General features: G+C 40.6%; 1 protein-coding gene across 1 annotated transcript in view; it reads right to left on the minus strand.

Moving 5' to 3' along the window:
- Positions 1–20,195, minus strand: part of SPON1 (spondin 1) — a 306,848-nt gene that overhangs the window by 176,433 nt on the left and 110,220 nt on the right. Inside the window, 2 exon segments of the mRNA XM_040409267.1 lie at positions 897–1,019; positions 1,167–1,240. Coding sequence (XP_040265201.1) covers positions 897–1,019; positions 1,167–1,240 — 197 coding nt within the window.

A 20,195-nucleotide genomic window follows, 5' to 3' on the forward strand; every position in this document is an offset into this window, starting at 1 on the left:
CTGTTAGAGCAGGGCCGCGGCTCTCATGTAAGAGTTGGTCCCCCTCCCCGGGGGACCCGTGCAGCACTTAGACTGGGCCGCCATAAAAAAACAGCGGCCCAGCCTAAGGCTCCTTAGTGACTGCCGTAAAAAAGGTGTATGGGTGGTTACTAAGGGGTTAATGTACTTTTATTGTCAAAACCCTTATCGTACTGTTAAATAAATGTCTTCCACAAAACAAAACAAAAAAAAACAACACTGTCAGCGTGTTCCCAGCAGTAGATTTCTTTCTGTATAAGACACGTGTGTAATTGGCGATTTAAAAGAAAAGGCCAATAAAAAAAAGGTAGTGGAAAATGATTCTGTCATCCAATATTGAAAGCTACAGATAAGACATTTCATTAAAGAGCTTCCTTTGCCTTTCTAAGAATAGAAGGTCGAAACTGTTATAGGCAACAATGAATCATATTTTTCGAAGGTAGAAAACTGTGGAAGTAATTACATGGATGGATATTTCAATGAGCAGCGCCCTTGGCTGACAGACGACCCATTGGGACCATTTCTGTAGCTCAACAGAATACATCACACAACTAAACGCAACTAAAGGAGATCAAATGGATCTTTGGAAGAAGATATTGTTATGACTGCCCGTCTGATGCTCAGACTGTTTTTCTTTAAAAATCAAAAAGGATCAGAGGTATAACTTGAAGCTCCTAAGCAAAATCTTCAACTGTACCATGTGCCATTTATAAAAAAGGGTGCTTTTATGTGGTCAGATTGCCTTGGGACCACCACAGACAGCAGAGCATGGTCTATGCTTGCTTTCTATGCACCCCACTGACTTGGATGACAAGTTTGTTACTAAATTTTTGCCCACTATTGTACCACCTAAAGTAACAAGATGTAGGTATACTTACTTGGATAGTCTTTAGGATGCAACTTCTCCGACCAGTTTCCATAAAAAGTCAACCTATATTTAGCTGTCCCACATGCACAACAGTCTGGGATTGCCTTTTCATTTCCACTATCGTAGGTTGCATCTGGAAAAAAAAAAGAGGTTAGACCCCTACGGATCATAAAAAGATGGTATATCCTAGTGAAACGTCATCATGTTATAAGATAGGAACATTTCTTTAAATAATTTAAAATATAAAAATGTACAAGATGTATGCTAGTAATATTCTCACCTTGCTCGCACATTCTTTTTGTAAGGGAGCCTTCATCCTGGAAGTAAATTATTTTCTTCTGTACAATGCTTGCTCTACAAGTAAAAAAAAAAAATAATCCCTGAATGAGCGAAGGGGCAAATTAAACCATTGGGGGTACATTATTTATTACTGGCTAGATTTAAAGGTGTTTTCCAAGATTTTGCTATTGATGACCAATCCTCAGGTCATCAGTATCAGATTGGTGAAGGTTCGACACCCGGAACCCCTGCTGATCAGTTGTTTGAGGAGGCTAAGGTGCTCCAGTGAGTGCTGTGGTCCATTGAATAGTGGCTGTGTTTGGTATTGCAGCTTAGCCCCATTTATTTGAATGGGGTTGAGCTGCGCTTAGGCCATGTGACTAATGAACGCAAAGTCACTGACCTAGGAAGAGGCTGTGTCACACTGGTCTTTTCAAACAGCTGATCAGGGGTGCCAGGAGTCAGACCACCACTGGTCTCATATAGATAACCTATCCTGAGAATAGATCATCAATATCAAAATCTCGGACAACCCCATTCATATTACTGCATAATTCCACTTACATAGTCTGTCATATTAGTCCACTTGGCTCTAGTGACATACGTGTAGCTAAGGTAAAGATGGATTAAGATGGAAACTTTATGGAGTGCAAGATGGTTCACCAATATGACTTCATAAACTGCATACTATTGTGAATGGTCAACAGTGGTCAAACGAAAGGACTACGGCACATTGGGTTTGTCAGTTTCAGATGGTTTTCTATCAAGTCAGAGAAATGTCTTAGAATCACATTTATCGGGAATACATTTCCAGACAAAGAGAGTCATATGGATTTATATCGTCAACCCACTAATGTAAATTTCAGGTTTATTAGCACCCATTTTGATCAAGCTATAGAAGACCACTTTGAAACACACCTGCAAAATACGGCATCCTTGCTGCTAGATTAAACCCCTTTGTTTCTGGGATACAGACCCCCTCATACACAACACAACAGAGACCACCACACAGCTGTGCAATCATGTAAATCAATATGCTCACATCTCATGCTAACTTGGGACAAATGGGTGGAGTGGTAGTACCAAGGCAAAAGAAGAAATGAGAAATAGATACGGTTAGCACATGGTCACCAACATTTACAGGGATCTTCTTTGAAATCCGGTAGCAAGAACCTATGTGGAACCTTTGAGGTTTCTATAACACCCATGGATTTCAAGAAGTAGTGTCCGCAATTCAGAGTTGAAGGACCTAGGCTGTAGGGGACACAGAGTGCACAAGAACCCAGTATATGAGTTCCTTGCTTTAAAATAGCTCATCACAGAATGCCCTCGATCATTTTCTCTATTCAACCTACAATCTACCAGTAATCGTGAGCCAAGGAGATCATTACTCCAGTCCCTTACATGAAATCTAAAAAACAGTAGGAATTTAGTTCTATGATGAGAATAGACTGATCTTATGTTTATCTTCTGAACCTGTCATGATCCTTAGCTTAGGGGAATAGAGGAAGTCCCAGTTCCTGGACACACTACCTTTTTTTCCTGAGATAAAATTGTCAAATAGCTTGAGTTATTATTCTAGAGTTGTCTAAAGGCTCATGCACCAAGTTGTATGATGGTTCCATTGCATGCGGTACGTACAGATGTAGTAGAGTTAACACTCATGATTTATGAGACGTGTTATCCAAACTAAATGAGTTAAGCAAACACCTTCGCTTGCTTTCCAATGGCTTTTGTCTCAAGATAACGCTAAGTTAAGAAATTTGTGTTAGGAAATTTGAGTTAGGAGCTTGAGTGCTAACCCTGCTACAAAATGGACTCCATATACATGGAAGTATTCCACTAAATAATACTTTTAGGGATGCACATTGTATACACAGCGTCCAACAGAGTCTGTATGGCAGTGCACAGAACCTATGACTCCATAGAAAGAAACTGTTCAGGCACAACATCTTGTCATGTGCATGAGCCAAGCTCAGGGGCGTAGCTGTAGGGGGTGCAGAGGTAGCAGTCGCTACCGGGCCCAGGAGCCTGAGGGGGCCCAAATACCCTTGTGCCACATAAGACACTGGCATTATAGAAAGTGCATACTGGTCAATTTGCACCTCTGGCTGGAGGGAAGGGGTTAGGTTAAGAATTTGGCATGAGGGGGTGCCCTTTCAATGTTTGCCTCAGGCAGCAGGAAGGCTATGTGCTCCCTTGCCACTTGCCAACAAGCTCTGAGGGAACGGGGGCCCAAGCTGAACTCTTGCACCAGGGCCCATGAGCTTTTAGCTATACCCCTGGTCAAGCTCCTAGGGTTTACTGAGGTCTAGCAGTGATTACAGTGCTACAGTGATTAGCGTGAATTTGCTAGACCGTCTACTGTGAACATCTTGCCTGGAGGATATTGACTCTGATAGTTATGGAGGAAGTGTTGGTAAAGGTGTTCTCTGAGAACAGGGACCCCTTTTAATATGGCCAGGCAGGCTGCATGGATTTAAAAAAAAAAAACAATGCTCCAATTCCAGCACCCAGCTCGCTTCTCCCCCACTTTTGGTTCCTGAAAATGTTACATGCCATCCGCAGACGTTACCGCTACTGGCCAAAAACGGCCTCAGCGGCTGCAGCAGTTGTGTGCTGTTCCTGTAAATGTCACTGCTGATGCAACTGATTGGTCGGAAGTGGTGACGCACGTGTAGATGCCACATCACATTTTCGGTCCCGGAAGTCGGGAAGAGGTGAGCTCAGTGCTGGAACTGGAGCACTGGTGACAAGTGAGTCTTTTTTTTTTTATTCATACACCTTGCCTGGCAATAATCCCCGGTCTGAGAGAACCCTTTTAAGGGCATCTAACTGATATGAAAGAAGAATGTCGACAGAAAAAGTCATTTGGATAGCACATCCTCATAAACCTCCGCACACTGCATGGCACTTTAACTAGAATGACTTTCTATTTTCTCGCAAAAATACACTGTGCCAGGACATAAAAAATACTTTAATGTTTATAGGCCTTTATTTAACCTTTCAAATGTCTCTTAAATAATTTACTGCTCATTCTTTATGACAGAGAATTATTAATATGGCAATCAAATTCTAAATGGCACATTCACTTTATCCTGAAGCAGCACTGGAAGTCAAGATTATTTATTAATAGACATTTCATAAAATGGGAGAAAATAACACACTTTGGAGTTGTACGGCGGGCTCTTTCATGTCACCCTGAAACAACAATTAACTGGGCCAGAATTGATGTCTTAATTTCCATATGTATGGGCCTAATGGAGAAGCTATCATTCAGATATTCCCTAGCAGGTCAGAAGTACAGAAATGTTTGAGTTAGTGAGATAGACTTAGGTGACATCGAAATGAAAAGAAATAATAATTTTTCTAAAATATACATTAGATATTGCAAAATATGACCAAATAGGATTAAAGGAGGGTATTAGATTTAAGGTGCTATCCAGAATTTATATATTGGTTTCCTATCCTCAGGTCCGACATGTCACACCACCACCGATCAGCTGTTTCAGCCAGCCGCCAACACCGGAAATTATACAGTGGGCAGAGACGGAAGCAGAAGGCTCCATCCACTGTGTAATGGCCATACTAATGGACGGTACTGCAGCTCATTCAAATGAATGGGAACTGAGCTGCAGTACGCCGATTCCAGAAACTGAAACAGTGAATAGAGCCGTCCGTCCACTGTATAGTTTCCGACACTGGCAGCTGCCAGAAACAGGTGTTTAGTGGGGGTGCCAGTAGTTTCCCTCCTAAAGATTTAATATTGATGACCCATCCTGAGGATAGGTCGTCAATATCTAAGTCCTTGAAAACTCATTAAGGCCTCTTGCACACAAAGGTTTTTTTTTCCGTTTACGTTCCGTTTTTTGCGTTCCGTATACAGAACCATTCATTTCAATGGATCCGCAAAAAAAAAACGGAAGGTACTCCGTTTGCCTTCCGTTTCCATATTTTCGTTTTTCCGTTCAAAGATAGAACATGTCCTATTAGGAGCTCCGTGGCCGTATTGCGGGCCGCATTCCGCATCACGGATGCGAACCCATTCACTTTAATTGGTACGGAGTGCTTCCGTGGGGCTTTGTTCCGTACTTCCGTTCCGCAAAAAGATAAAACATGTCCTATCTTTTTGTGAAAAACGGCCAGATCGTGGACCCATTACAGTGAATGGGTCCGCGATCTGCTGCGGCTGCCCCACGGTGGGTGTTCGTGCATTGCGGCCCGCAATTTGCGGGCCGCAGCACGGCCACTGGGCGCACACGTTCGTGTGCAGGATGCCTTATTGTCCGCATATCGGACAAAGATAGTACTGTTCTATCAGGGGCCAGCTGTTCCATTCAGCAAAAAACGGAATGCACACGGACGTCATCCGTATTTTTTGAGGACCACAAAATACTGAAAAAGCCATACGGTCGTGTGCAAGAGGCCTAAGACAAGACTTTTTGTGGTAGTGGGGGGGGTTATTTTTATGTATTTTTTTATATTTTCTGTAGAGTCATATAGGGAAGATTAAATTGGGCTTCCAATTATTGTGTGGTTTTGCCACCCAGGACAAAAAGTGCTTTTTTCTTTATTCCCCCAACACCCTTTCTATGACCTTTGGTCCAATTCCCCATTCCTTGTATGCCAACAATGGCATTCACCTTGAGGGTAAAGTAGTAGTAAAGTGGAAGAAACTAATCAAGACTGGACACCTCGGTCCAAAGGTCTCATATCTGTTGAACAGTTTGCCGCTATAGTACAAACACTTTGGTCCTCAAGGCAGAACATACTACTTTCGGGATCGTTAATGATAACATTTTAAATGACACTCTTGTACTGGGCATCACACTACTTTAGTTTCGACATTTCCAGTCTGCAGTGAAAGAGCAGTCCACGATTTTATGGCTTTTGAAGCAAAGTTTTTTCAACGTACTACCTGAATATCCTTTTATGAAGCCGACCTCATAGACCCATGTATTTTGTGATTCTCAGTTTGAGGTGTGATTAATTTTGCAAAAATGTAAGCTGGAGTTGTGATTCACTGAGGACACAGCAACTAAATACTTGAGTAGTTGACACTCATGAATCTTTCAGGACCACATGAATAGAAAACACAAGAAGAAGGCTAAATGCTCTTTTCTAGAGTTTAATACTGATAACTTTGCCTCAGTATAGGTCATTGATATCTGATCGGTGGGGTTGCGACTGGACAAATGCTGTGGCCTCTTCATAGTATACCAAGCACACAGCCGTGCATTGTATAGTGGTTTTGCTTGGTATTGCAGCTCAGTCCCATGTACGGTACTTGAACAGGACTCTGAACAAAGGTCATGGGACCAATGGACGTGACATCACAAGCCAAGGAAGAGGCAATTAGGTAATCGGTAGTGTTGCAGGGAGTCCTCCTACCAATCAGATATTGTTTACCTATTCTTATGTCCCAGAAAACTCCTATAACTATAGGCAAATTTATTTGATAGTGAAATAGATTGCCCTACATTTACTAATATGATCACAACAAATTTTGGCGCATTTTGTGATACATTTTAAGTGCAATTACGTTAGTAAATGTGAGCCATCATTGTTACTGATATTGGAAAATGCATGCCAAAAATATCACAGAAAGCAAAGTCTAAATGTGCACCAGCTTTGGGTGGAGTATTATTTAGTATAAGATTGCACAAGGAAGAAGAAAACAAAATTGAATCCTAAAAAAAAAATATTTATGGCAATAAGGGGAACGAGGGTAATGAGTGGAAAGGTAGAGTAGTAGGATGACTATGACACCGATGAGTAGGGGAGTGCAATTTATGGATTTGCCCATCTAACAGTTATCATGCTAACTTATAGGTTAGCAAGGTGCATTCTGAACCTCTGTCTTTTGCACCAGCAGAGCAAAATAACCCAACACGCCTAGACCACCTACTGTTGGTAACCCATTAATCATAAATCTGACCTCAAGCAAAAGGACTGATGAGAAAAAAGAATGGACGTGGGTAAGTAGGACAAGGCAGGGGAAGAAAACTCCCCTTTATGTTTTATTTGTTCTTGAAGTTCTTAATAAAAGATGAATTCTTTCACAGTGTACCATCAAAAAGAGATAAGCAGCTCCAAGAGACTCATTGTACTTTGCTCATTGAAGTGTTTCAGTGTGTGCCTTCAAGACTTTTGGATAATGGCTAGGCACTCCAGCTATTGGATTAATTTCACCAATCATCAATGTGTTCTCATAAGCTTCTGCCAAACACCTCTGGCTGACCTCCCATAAGAACATCATCTGTTGGGCATAAGATAGTCGACGCGTTTACTTGTCTTTGCTCTTGTGTGTATGGCTACCAAAAAGGGGTTGTCTGGTAGTTTTATATTTATGGTCTATCCCTAGGATGGCCATCAATATCTCATCAGTCCCACATACTGCACCTCTGCTAATAAGCTGCTGAATAGCTTCTGTCCGGAAAGTAGATTTAAAATTACACATCTCTAGTCATTGTGTAGTGGATGGATCTTGTTACTGCAGCATTGCACCCATTGCAGGAATTAAAAAACATGACTGGGCAAAAAAAAATGTGACCCAGGGTTTCAATTAGTGTCTCTTTGACTAGTTAGGGTAGTTACGGGAAAAAAAATAGAAAAAACAAGGAGGTTATCCAAAGGCTTCACAGGACTGTGCTTTGTCCCTGAAGAAAAAGGATACACAAGGGGGCGCCAACAGGACCGTGAGGTGGAGGAAATAATAAGGATGGAGGTGATGTGGTAGAGAAGGCTGCTCTAGTGTAGGACAAGGCTATACACCAAAGGAAAGCGGTAATAAATCAGCAACACGATGGAAAGCAAGGGGAAGAGACCCACCCCGAGTGTCACACTAGTTACTGTAAAAACGTGGGAAAGTGAGTGCCAATCTCACGCATATCAAAGTAAGATGAAATAAATAAATAAATGGAGTAGGAAAATTGCACCATCCACAAACACGTGGTACTTGTATGTGGCACACGATAGTGGGTAGGTAAAATAAAATACTATACAATAAAAGAATGAATAAAAAATATAAAAGAAATTGAATAAGTTAAAAAAATAATATTGATAATAACAACATTATTATTGATATTCCACTCACTTCATTGGGGGTTTGCCACCAGGATAAACTCAAGACACCTGGGGCAAGTCACCCCCCCCCCCCCCCGGCCGGAATTCTGCTCCTGATGAAGAGGGTATTGTGACCCCTGAAACGCGTTGAGCTGCATATTTTAACTTTAAAGAGGATTGATTACGTACTTCTGGATCCGTCTGCTGATTTATAACTGGGCTGTACATCCAGGGCGTAGACATCGACCTCTAAAAAATCTACACGCGATCCCGGTCGGGGGAGGGGGTGACTTGCCCCAGGTGTCTTGAGTTTATCCTGGTGGCGACCCCCCAGTGATGTGAGTGGAATATCAATAATAATGTTGTTATTATCAATATTATTATTTTAACTTATTAAATTTCTTTTATATTTTGTATTCATTGTTTTATTGTATAGTATCTTATTTTACCTACCCACTATCGTGTCCCACATACAAGTCCCACGTGTTTGTGGATGGTGCAATTTTCCTACTCCAGATTTTTTTTTTCATTTTACTTTGATATGCGTGAGATTGGCGCTCACTTTCCCACGTTTTTACAGTAACTGGTGTGACACTCTGAGTGGGTCTCTTCCCCTTGCTTTCCATCGTGTTGCTGATTTATTACTGCTTTCACTAGTTAGGACAGGGAAGCTTAAAACTGGAGACACCATCCCTTAATTATGTAATGACTACCATTGAAATGACCATTTCTAGTGCCTATTAACTGTCCTAGAAGTACAGATAACAGAATTTCTTAAGGTGTCACTGTGCTTTCATACAACTTCATTTCATTTAATAGAGAATTGTGGAATAAGCCAATTTCTAAATCACTTCATTAAAAAAATATGGCTGTATCCACCTGAAAAAAGTTGTGTCACGTCCATTTAATTTGCAGTCCACTGTCTGTTGTCAGATAAGATCAATCCCTAATAACAGAAATTCAAAAGATGGCTCTTATGAAATTGGGGCCTGTCAGAGCTAGCTGAGATCCTGATAAAAGAACTGATTCTAAATTGCTTCTGAAGAGCAGAGAATCACCAGCTTTCTGAGTTACCTAGAATACAATAAACATAGTGGGAAGTAGGGGAAAGGATGTCACAGCAGCACAGTGCTGGCAGATTCAACAGAAGAGAGACAGCCATTGCTTCTGAGTGAAATGCATCTAGCGTTGCAGCTGAAACAGGGAATAATATGGCTGAAAAAGCCATTAGGAAACCCCAAAAAACACCAGTTCCTTTACAGTTATCATTTTGCAAAGAAGCACAGCCACTATGCAAACTTTTTTTTCTAAAACTCAATTAGATTTTGCTGGGTATGATTTTGCTGAATCGGATGATCGATTAAGGTTCAAATAATTTAAATCCGAATACAAGGTGTTCCAGTTGCCTGGAAAACTGGAAAATAGAATGACTGCAACTAATTTCATAAGGATGTCTTTTTTTTTTTTTTTGCGTAATCCTATCTAGATAGCTATATAACACATACATTATACAATGAAATGGATGAAGCAAAAATGGGAACCATTTCAAAGATTCACTGATGTGCAAAATAGTTCTATCCCTCTTGTACAGTGACCATAAACTCAGATATTGCCCTAAAGTAGCTCATGAATCAGCAAAAAACTTTGGAGACTTCATGCATGAAGGCAAAACTGGTAGGATAAAGCATGAATACACATTTAAATCCCTCCACACAATTTCACATGCCATGCAGAAAAATGAGAACCAAGGGGACGTGACATGAGAATTACTAGCTTGATATTTCTCTGGTGTGAGTGGTTCATGCCTTATAGAGATTTTCTATTGTTATCCGTCTCGAGAGGATCGCTGTTTCCAATTTAAGCTGCCCTTTCTATAGCTCTTCTCTCATATTTATTCTCTCTTTAAATTTCTCAACTGTGATCCTCATCCAGGTGGCATTAGGTATCTCCTTTTGGAAGATAAAAGAGAACATTCCATTTGATTTAAAGCCTTTCATCGGCAGAGAGCAAACTGTGGGTAGAGGTTATGTGTCATTTGTGTAACCAGTGATATGAAACGATTCTTCTTTGACTTCAGAAAACTATAGCAGCAAGAATTTAAGGGGAAAAAAAATCTCTATTTTAAAAGTAAATTAAATATGTTATTTTTTTTAATTTTGGAAAAATCTCCAATCTTTTAAGCTAAATATTGTTTTTTGAGGTCTTTAAATTTCTTAGTTATAGCAGAAAAAACTAAATCAAATTCCCTTATATAAATTTAACAGATTTCTCCACACTTTCCAATGATTGTAACTTCATTCCAAATATCCTTTTTATCCATATAGCGATTGCAGAGCTGCATTTCCAGTGGGCTTTCTGTCTTCTCATTTATCAATATAAATTTTCTAGCCACCATCAGTCTCTTAAGTACATTTATCTGACTTTTTTTAAACCTTCAGGTTCCTTTTTTACTCCCCAGTATGCAATGTATTGGATCCCATGAGGATTTCACTTTAAAAACCCTCTCTAATCTACCATGGATATTAGCCCAATAATTATGCAGCCTGAAGCACGGCCATACCATACGTATTGGATCTAAATACATTAATTTCTTTAAGGTGAAAAAGACTGTCGAGAGGTAAAGAAAAATAATTTGATTAAGCTTAAAAAAATTGTTCCTTAAAACCCTTTTTTATTAATATAATTTTTATTTAAAATTCAATATAACAAATACATAATCAATCAATAACATAATTAATTCTTACCCCTTTTTATTTTTATCCCCTTCTCCGTTCCTCCCTTATTCCCAAGCCACTCAACCCAAACCTACCCTCCCTTAGTAGCGATGCGTCTCAAGAGAAAAAATAAATAAAATGTCGGGTGGGAAGGGGGGGTTAATTTCCAGACAAATAGATCTACCACTTCCAAACCCCCCGTATCCTAGACCATTTTTCTTCGGAGCTTCTCTGGTCATATAAAACAATCTTATATCTCTTGACCTTGTTTACCAGATGTAACCACTCGTTTAATTAAGATTCTGGCTAAAAACATAATTTTTGCTAAAAGGATCTTTTGATACTTATGGCAGTTTACCATAGATAAGTCACCCAAAATCCAACACTCAGGTATAAGCGGGATTACTACTCTAAGTTTTCGAATAATAAAATTATGGATTGAACCCCAATAGAGTGTTAGATCTGGACACAACCAAAAGATATGGAGAAAGTCCACCCACTGTGAATCACACCGAGGGCAATTCGAGGATTCTCATAGACCACATTTATTAAGCCATATCGACGTGATACACACTAATATTAAACTGTATCAATATGTGATTAAAGTTGTGTGATACTAATTTTAAATTACTAAATATATTTCCCCATTCCTGTGTCTTAAATATGGGGCAGTCAATTTCCCAGGCCTTCTGGCCCGAAGAGACCACCTTATCAAAAAGTGCCTTAATTAATAATTTATAAAATTGGGAGATCTTGCCCTTATGGCCTGAGCTTCCCAATACAACATTCAAGGGTGAAGAAAAATCTAGCTATAGAAGAGAAACCTCTTTTACACTAGAGAGAGCAGAACGCAACTGAAAATATCTAAACCAACTTAAATTACCTAAATTACCCGTTTGGGCTAAACTAGCAAAAGGCAATACCTCTCCATTCTTTACCACTTGTAAAAGATATCAAATATTTATTTTTTGCCAAAACCTATCCCCAAGTAGTTTATCAACCTCCTGTAAATAACAATTATGCCAAAGAGGAGTACACAAAAAAGATCTAGAGAATAACTTACCAGTCACTCTATACTCTTTTTTTAACATTAATCAAACGTCCAGATTCCAGTAGTGTGAATATATTTTTAAATGGGGATCATTCAACCAAAGTCTTACAAAGAGCACTTGTCTCCCAGTGACAATATAGCCAGAGCTGCGCAGCTATAAAATAACCCTTGAAGTAGGGAAGATTCAACCCTCCCTGCTCCAACGGTTTAAAAAAATGGTCCAGTTTCAACCTCACTCACTTTCTTCCCCAAAGTAAATCGTTAATCATCCTCTCAATGAGTTTGAAAAACGTATCCTCGATCCACATTGAGGAATTCCTGAGGGTATAAAGAAGCTGGGGCAAAGTCACCATCTTAATCAAGGAGTCGGCTCTAGATAGAGGTAGTCGAAGCCATATAGTAATTTTTTATCTCAACTTCCTAATCAATGGAATCAAATTAAGCTAAATATAATCCTCAGTCCTAGGCGATATCATTTTACCAAGATATTCAACTGAATCAGCAACCTTTAGCATTGTCAAGGGCCCCTCACTCAGATACTCAAAATTATCCTATAAGATAAGGGTAGTTTTTGACCAATTAACATCTAGACCCCAGATTTCCCCAAAGGAATTAACTATGCGTATAACCCTTGACAGATTTATATTGGTATGGTTTATGTAAAATTATATATAATCTTCATACAAATAAATCAGATCATCTGGTCTCAATACTCCAAAACCCTCAATAGATGTATCTTGTCTAGTACTAAGTGCTAAAGGCTCAATGTAGATGTCAAATAATGGCGAAAGTGGGCAGCCTTGACGGGTACCCCAGGTCCACATAAAATTGGAGGTTAGGCTGCCATTAAGATTCAGTTTTGCACTAGGGGCAGGGCTGGGACAAGGTCCACCACCAACAGAGGCTGAGCTGCCCAAGTATGCCCCCACCCCCGCCATTTAGATATGTATGTTTGTTATTAATCAGACATTAGTTAGTAATTATCCTAATTAGATATCACCCTTGCCAGAAGTTTTCCTGAACGCCCAGATTCACAGAATTGTGTTTTCCTGCTGGGCCTTATCCAGGAGAAAATCAGAATATTCCTGACTTGCTTTCTGCAACGCCCTCCTATTCTCCTCTGTTTTTTCCCTGGAGAACTGGTTCATCCCATCTAATGCAGCAGCTTTTAAGGCTCTCTCTTTCCTCCCATACTCCTTTCTTAAATTAGAAATATTGCTAACAAATAACCCCCTGGCAAAAGCCTTAAATGCATCCCATACTGATTGGATTTTTGCTGTTTTAAAGTTAATCTCCCAAAAATGCACCATCTCCTGTTTCTTCCAATGATGGTTATCTATTACCGACAGCCAGTAGGGATTTAATCTAAAGGGAAGTACTACTCTTTCCCTATCATCAGAGGTACAAAGCTCAAGGGATACCGACACATTTTAATAAATCTCAAATAATTTTTGTTTATTAAAGCAAAGTCAATCCTGGACATACAGTTCCCAGATCCAGACACACATGAGTAGGCTCTTCTCCCTCGTCCCAGAGCACTGCAGACATCTACGAAGCCTGACTCCTGACAGAATCGAGCCAGAGGAGACCCCTGACTAAGTACAGAATTATAAATGTCTTCCACCATGGAAGTCCGGTCGGTCTTGGGGTTGATAACACAATTAAAGTCCCCATTTAGTAGGGTAAGACAGTCTGGATATTTCTCCAAAAAGGTTAATAAATGATTGAATACATCCAAAGAAAAAGGAGGAGGAATATAAATAAAAGCTAAAATACATTTACAGTCTTCCAAAAAGTCTCCCATATAAAAAAAAAATCCTTGTTTATCAATAGAGGATGCCTCGCAGACAAAATCTATCTTTTTATGTATAAACACCGTCACTCCTCTAGAGTGGCTGGTGAAGGTGGAATGAAATGCCTGCGAGACCCATCCTCAGTAAAATGTGTTTCTAGTAGACAGATGATCGCAGGTAGATGTCTCTGAACTAAGTCAAAGACTGCCTGTCTTTTTAACTTATCCCCAAGTCCCCGAACATTCCAGGTTAGAATTCTCACAGACATATCAGGTAATCACATCCAACCCCCCTTAAACCCCATTCCACCCACTCATCCATCCTAAGAGACGCATCGCATTCCACCGACAAACCCCATCCTCCCCTCCTCAACCCATGATCCGACAGTATCAAGAAGCAGACCTCTCTACTCAGACCATCCCTCCTCCTCCCCCCAGACCCGCCCCGCAAAGAACTAACAGAAAAAAAAACGAAAAACAGGAAAATGCGCCACTACTTAAACATTATTCCGGTCAAGCCAGTCAAGCCATTTTCTTCACCTTCTGATCCTCTTTTTTCCCCCCTTCCCTTCTCCTCCCCTTTTCTCCTCATCCCTTCTCTTCCTCTTCCCTCTTTTTTTTTTAACCTTTTTTTTCCTGTTTCTTCTCTTTTATTTTTATTTATTTTTAAAGCCTTACTCTCCCTTACACTTGGAGAATTAACATGGTATGACGGTACCTACCAGAACATACTGGATTCATAGGAGAGCTGGGATTGAAATGCATTTTACAGTGAAGCTCCTAACTATTCTGTAAGGAAACTGAATTTTTCATATTTTTTGCCTCCAGCTTAAATCTCTGCTGCACTCAGCACAGGGGACTTCTGCCTTCCTTTGTGGCTCAGCCACACACTGACTTACTTCCTGCTTTACTACAGTTGATATAACTTTACCTTTCTATAGTACAAAAGAGGCATCTAGTGGCAGCAGTTAATATTGCAGTCATACTTTACCATACATTCAATACATTATATTATATACATATAAAGTCAACAGATAACATAATGAGCACAGTTGTAAAAGCACACAGTCATATTGGTAAGGGTTGGTAAAGCCTTACCATCCCTTACACTAAGAGCATTTACATGGTATGAAGGAACCTACTAGAACATGCTGGATTCATATGGGAGCTGGGATATAAATGCATCTTACAGTGAAACTCTTAGGGTCCATTCACACGTCTGTAGTGTATTGCGGATCTGCAAATTGCGGATCCACAGTACACCTAGGCGGCAACCCCTATAGAACTGCCTATTCTTGTCCGCAATTGCAGACAAGAATAGGACATGTTCTATTTTTTTGTAGAGCCGTGGAACGGAAGTTCGGAGCGGAAGCCCGGAAGTTCGGGGCCGTGCTCCGGAAATGCAGATGCGGAGAGCACATAGTGTGCTCTCCGCATCCCGTTCTGCCCCATTGAGAATTAATGGGTCCGCACCCGTTCCCGTTATTGCAGAACGGATGCGGACCCATTTGCGGACATGTGAATGGAGCCTTAAGGAAACAGATTTTTTATATTTTTGCCTTCAGTTTACATCTTTGCTACACTCAGTACAGAAGTCTTCTGCCTTCCTTTGTGGCTCAGCCACACACTAACTTACTTCCTGCTTTATTACAGTTTATATAACCATACCGTTCTACGGTACCAAAGAGGCATCTAGTGGCAGCAGTTAATAGTTCAGTCATACTTTACCATACATTCAATACATAATGTTTACATGGTATGAAGGTACCCACTAGAACATGCTGGACTCATATGAGAGCAGGGATATAAATGCATCCTACAGTGAAGCTCTTAACTATTCTATAGGGAAACTGACATTTTTATCTCTTTGATTCCCTGCATCAAGGACTGGGAAGACATGGCCATATGTCCTCAGTTGCCAAATTTAGTAGCCTATGGATGTGAAGTTTAATAAGTAAAAAGCAAGATGCGGCTCTGACTTAATTGCTGCATGGTCTGATACATGCTTGTCATTTTTCATATGACTTTTCTATTTTATCTAAGCAAAATGCATGAGCCCTGGAGCACCGGCTGTTGTTTTGCCGCTTCCATTGAGGAATAACGCTCCGGGATTTGCCTGAAATTGTGGATGTGGAGAAGTTATTAAATCTTTCGAGTTGAAGTGAAAAGAAATCTCAGTTTCATAATTAGATTGGAAGTCTAAATCAAACTGTTTGACAAGAGCTTTCCATTTTCGAGGGAGTCTTATTCACCGAGCTCGGGTTAGCGTGATGAAACCTCTTCACATTCCCTGATTAAAAACAGGCACTCAGTACTCTAGTACCATCACTTTCCCAGCATATTATGCAGAGATATCCCAGTATATAGTTAGTGACAAGTTGTAGGCTGTGGCCGTTTTGCTCGAGACGAAAGTTTCTTTTGCCGTATTATACTTACGAGTAAGTGGCTCCCTTGGAGCCCGGGGATTTTTATGCATGATCATTACATATAGCGAGCCGTAATGAGGTTGTCTGGCTTAGTACGCTTAATTTAAAATACACTAGCAACAGCATTGACAGAAGGAGCTTGCAAGCCATGTGCCCCCCGGTGCTAGGATCGTTGGAAACTGGACTGGGGCAGAAAGTTGACTGATTTGCCCCAGGTGGAGGAATGTCTTGCTAGTAATAGACTTAAAGGGGTTGTGTCACAACACATATTCTGCATTTTTTAAGCCAGCATCTGGATTTAACTTTTGTAATTGCATGTAATAAAAAAATAAAGTACAGCCAGTGAGCTATTCAATAAAATGTATCTGCATAGCGCCACCTGCTGTTTGTTTTTTACTTCTTTTTTTTTGTCCATTGAGCTAGTTTAACGCGCTCAGTTTAAATTTTCCACTGTAACCAGCCATATGTTCTGTTAAAAGCTCTGGCAGTTACAGGGAGAAAGCTGCCAAAATAAAGATAATCTAGCAGAGCAATTGGAGCAGTGAATGTGGAGATCCCTGGATCCATGTGAGGTACAAGGCTGGTCCTATCTTTGTTTGAAAGATATTGTCATGATGTCTGATTTTTTACATCAATCATGGCACAACCCCTTTAAAGGGATATATCCATCTGGGATATTTATGACATATTGTCAGACAGGTGCGGGTCCCACCTCTAGGATCCACATCTATATCCAGAATGGGTCCCCAAGATGAACACAGAGCAAGCTGTGCATGCGTGGCCACCCTCTGCTCAGAAGTCCCATAGCAGTGAATGTTCAGGTGGCTGTGCTCTCAGTGTGCCCCCATATAGATCAGAATCCTAATAGTGGGCAACACTGTCCGGTCTCCTGACATGTCTGTTTTAGTAAATACAGTACTTTCATTATAACAATTCTGGAGCATCTATTCTTAGACCTCTGTGCTGAGCTGTTCCAATGTTATGCCTCCTAGAAAATGAAGAGTAAATTGACACATTCCCCTTGTCAAACGGATGTATCCCTAAACAGTGTGACACTGATTGGACAGTGTGAGACTTTGCAGGAGCACACCCTCAATGATAACACCCAGTTGTCATTTTATTCATACATTTCTAGGCGCTATAACAGAGGAGCAACACAATGTAGAGCTCTTACGTTATGGGGAACACAATTATTTACTAAAACAGACATGTCAGGAGAGCATGCCCTCTTTAAATGGAGTCTGTCTCCAGGAGATTCACTGATAAACCAGACACAGTGCTTTGTAGGGCTAGCTCACCTGAATTTAATGATACCTTTCACTTAGGGATCCATTGCTTCATTGTGGAGAAAAAGTACTTTAAACCCATATGCAAATGAGAAGTTAAGTGCACCAAGGGTGGGTACACACCACTCTGTGCACTCATGCTTCCTCTTCCAGCCTTTCCTTCTCTTTCTTGATTGACAGGGTCAGGTTCCTGCATTGTCATCCTGCCCGGCCTGCCAATCAAGAAGGAGAGAGAGGGGTTGGCAGAGGAAGTAGGAGGAATAAAGGTGCACAGAGTGGCGTGTACCCGCCCTTAGCGCACTTAACTTGTCATTTGCATATGGATTTATAGTACTTTTTTGCAGAATGAAGCAATGGATCACTAAGTGAAAGGTATCCTTAAATTCAGGTGAGCTAGACCTACAAGGCACTGTGTCTGGTTTATCAGTGAATCTCCTGGAAACAGACTGCATTTCATTCTTTATTATTATCTATACTCATCTATTATTGTCTTTTCTGACTATATCTGTATTAACTAAGTATTAACATTCCACATGCATGGCGATCTCTTGGTGCCACCACTGATTTTGCTGCGTTGCCATGATAATGTAAAAGTATAATTGTGAATGTCTGTCTCAAGTCACGGGCCCAGAGAAGCAGAGCAGGGAGATGTTCCTGGGAAGGAAAAGACTTCCGACTTATACTGTGATTCATCATTGTTTCCACTCTACAAGCTATCAACAAGTCAGACAAGTGGTTGATCCGGTGGGGAAAGTGCGAAGAAGATCATTACCTTCATTAACGAGCTCTGGTTGTCGCCACCGTTATTACTGTACTGATCTACCTTTTAGCTGCAGCAGCGTCTCATCTAAAAGTCAATGTAGAGACAGTGGAGCCTTTAACGTGAGTGGAATCTTTATTACTTGATGCAAAGCTTGCCTTTCACCTGGTCGCTCCATCTCGTCTAAACAAGGACATATTGGATGATATTTACCATACGACGTGGTGCAAAGGAAAACTGGCTATAGGCAACTAAGACAGTTTTCCAGAATAACAGATTGAACCCTACAGCAATGGCCGCGTGTTTCTTGCTGCTCATTTGTACAAAAAATATGGATTTCACTAGATAAGTGGGCTAGCCAAAAAAAAAAGAAAAGGATCGTGAGCAAAAAAAAATGAAAGAAATTATCAAGGTTGTTCCTGGGTTATAAACCAGAGTTTTTCTTTTTTTTGGATAACGCATTCAAACATCACGGACTGCTAACATTTTTATGGACAAATTGGAAAACCATAATAAGTGATAAGTTAAAAAATAAGTTTGTGTGCATGAGCCTTAAGTCATACATTTCCATAGCTCAATATACTGATAAGAACTCATTACCAAATTTTACTGCGAGCTGTAAAATGATGATCATTTCCACCAAAATAATCTAGTCATGTACCACCAGCCTAAAAAAAAAAATCACAAATACATCTATTTTTTTCACAGACACAGAAAAAAGTCATCTAATTTAACAGACTGCCCAGAAATTTCTGGACAGTTGGCAGCCCCGGGTTGTTCTTGTTCTACTTGTCGTTCTATGACAATGCCCTAATATAATACATTCTGGGATCCAGTAGTCTTGGTGTACAAACATTAAGAGTACACTCAAATATAGTGGAAAATTCCACTATTTTGCTGAATTTCGTTGCAGATTTGGATTAGGATACGGATTTCTGTGCCGGTTACATTCTCCACTGAAACAAATGGAGAAATTCAGCTTCAGAAAATCCACAACAAATCGTAATTTACGTTGCGGAATGTTAATTCCACAGCAGAACACAGCCCTATAGGATTACATGGGGGAAGTCTTTATGTTGCATATTTTGTGAGTGCACCATAATTGTTAGGGTCAAGGCTTTCTCTAGGTGTTATAGTCATCCACCTGTCTATCCCACCCACAAGTATAGAGTGTGCCATCCCACATCATCATGGACTCACTAAGCCCAGTGGGACCAGGCAGATGCTCAGATTTGTCTGGTGCTGATACCAGCACTGGCTATGGCTATTATACAGTGACCCTAATTATAGTAAATGGGGCAGGGGTGACAGGAGTAATTGATCATCCCCCTACGGCCTACGCCAACCCTCCAGGGTTCTGATGGTGAGGGGTATGGGTGGGGCCATTGGCCCCAGCACAATTCTTATTATTTATTATATATTTTTAATTATTAATTATTGAAGTCCACAGCAGCTCTGAGCTAGAGTATATGTCAGTCTGGCGCATGAACTGCAGGAGGAGGCATTTGAAGGGGTTCTCCATTTTGATATTGATGTCTACCCTTAGGATAAGTCATCAGATCACCTGTATGAAGTGGCCTTGGAGGTCCATGAGTGCATTGGCCTCCTCCTAGGTCATGTGACGTCACATTCATCGGTCACGTGGCCTAGGTGATGCTCAGTCCCATTCAAGTGAATGGGGCTGAGATGCAATACCAAGAACAGCTGTTAACCAATGGATGATGCTGTGCTTGGTAAGCTGTGAGGAGGCTGCAGCACTCACCATTGCTCTGATGAGTGCCACAGCTTCCTCAAACAGCTGACCGGTGGAGGTGCCAGGAGTCAGCCTCCACAATCCCATAATGATGACCCATTACAAAGCTAGCAGATCAATATGAAAATCCTGGAGAACCCATCTGATGCTCTCCCTTGCCCTGTGCTGCATCGCACAGGGAAA

This window comes from Bufo bufo, chromosome 10, assembly GCF_905171765.1.
Source record: "Bufo bufo chromosome 10, aBufBuf1.1, whole genome shotgun sequence".
NCBI lineage: Eukaryota > Metazoa > Chordata > Amphibia > Anura > Bufonidae > Bufo > Bufo bufo.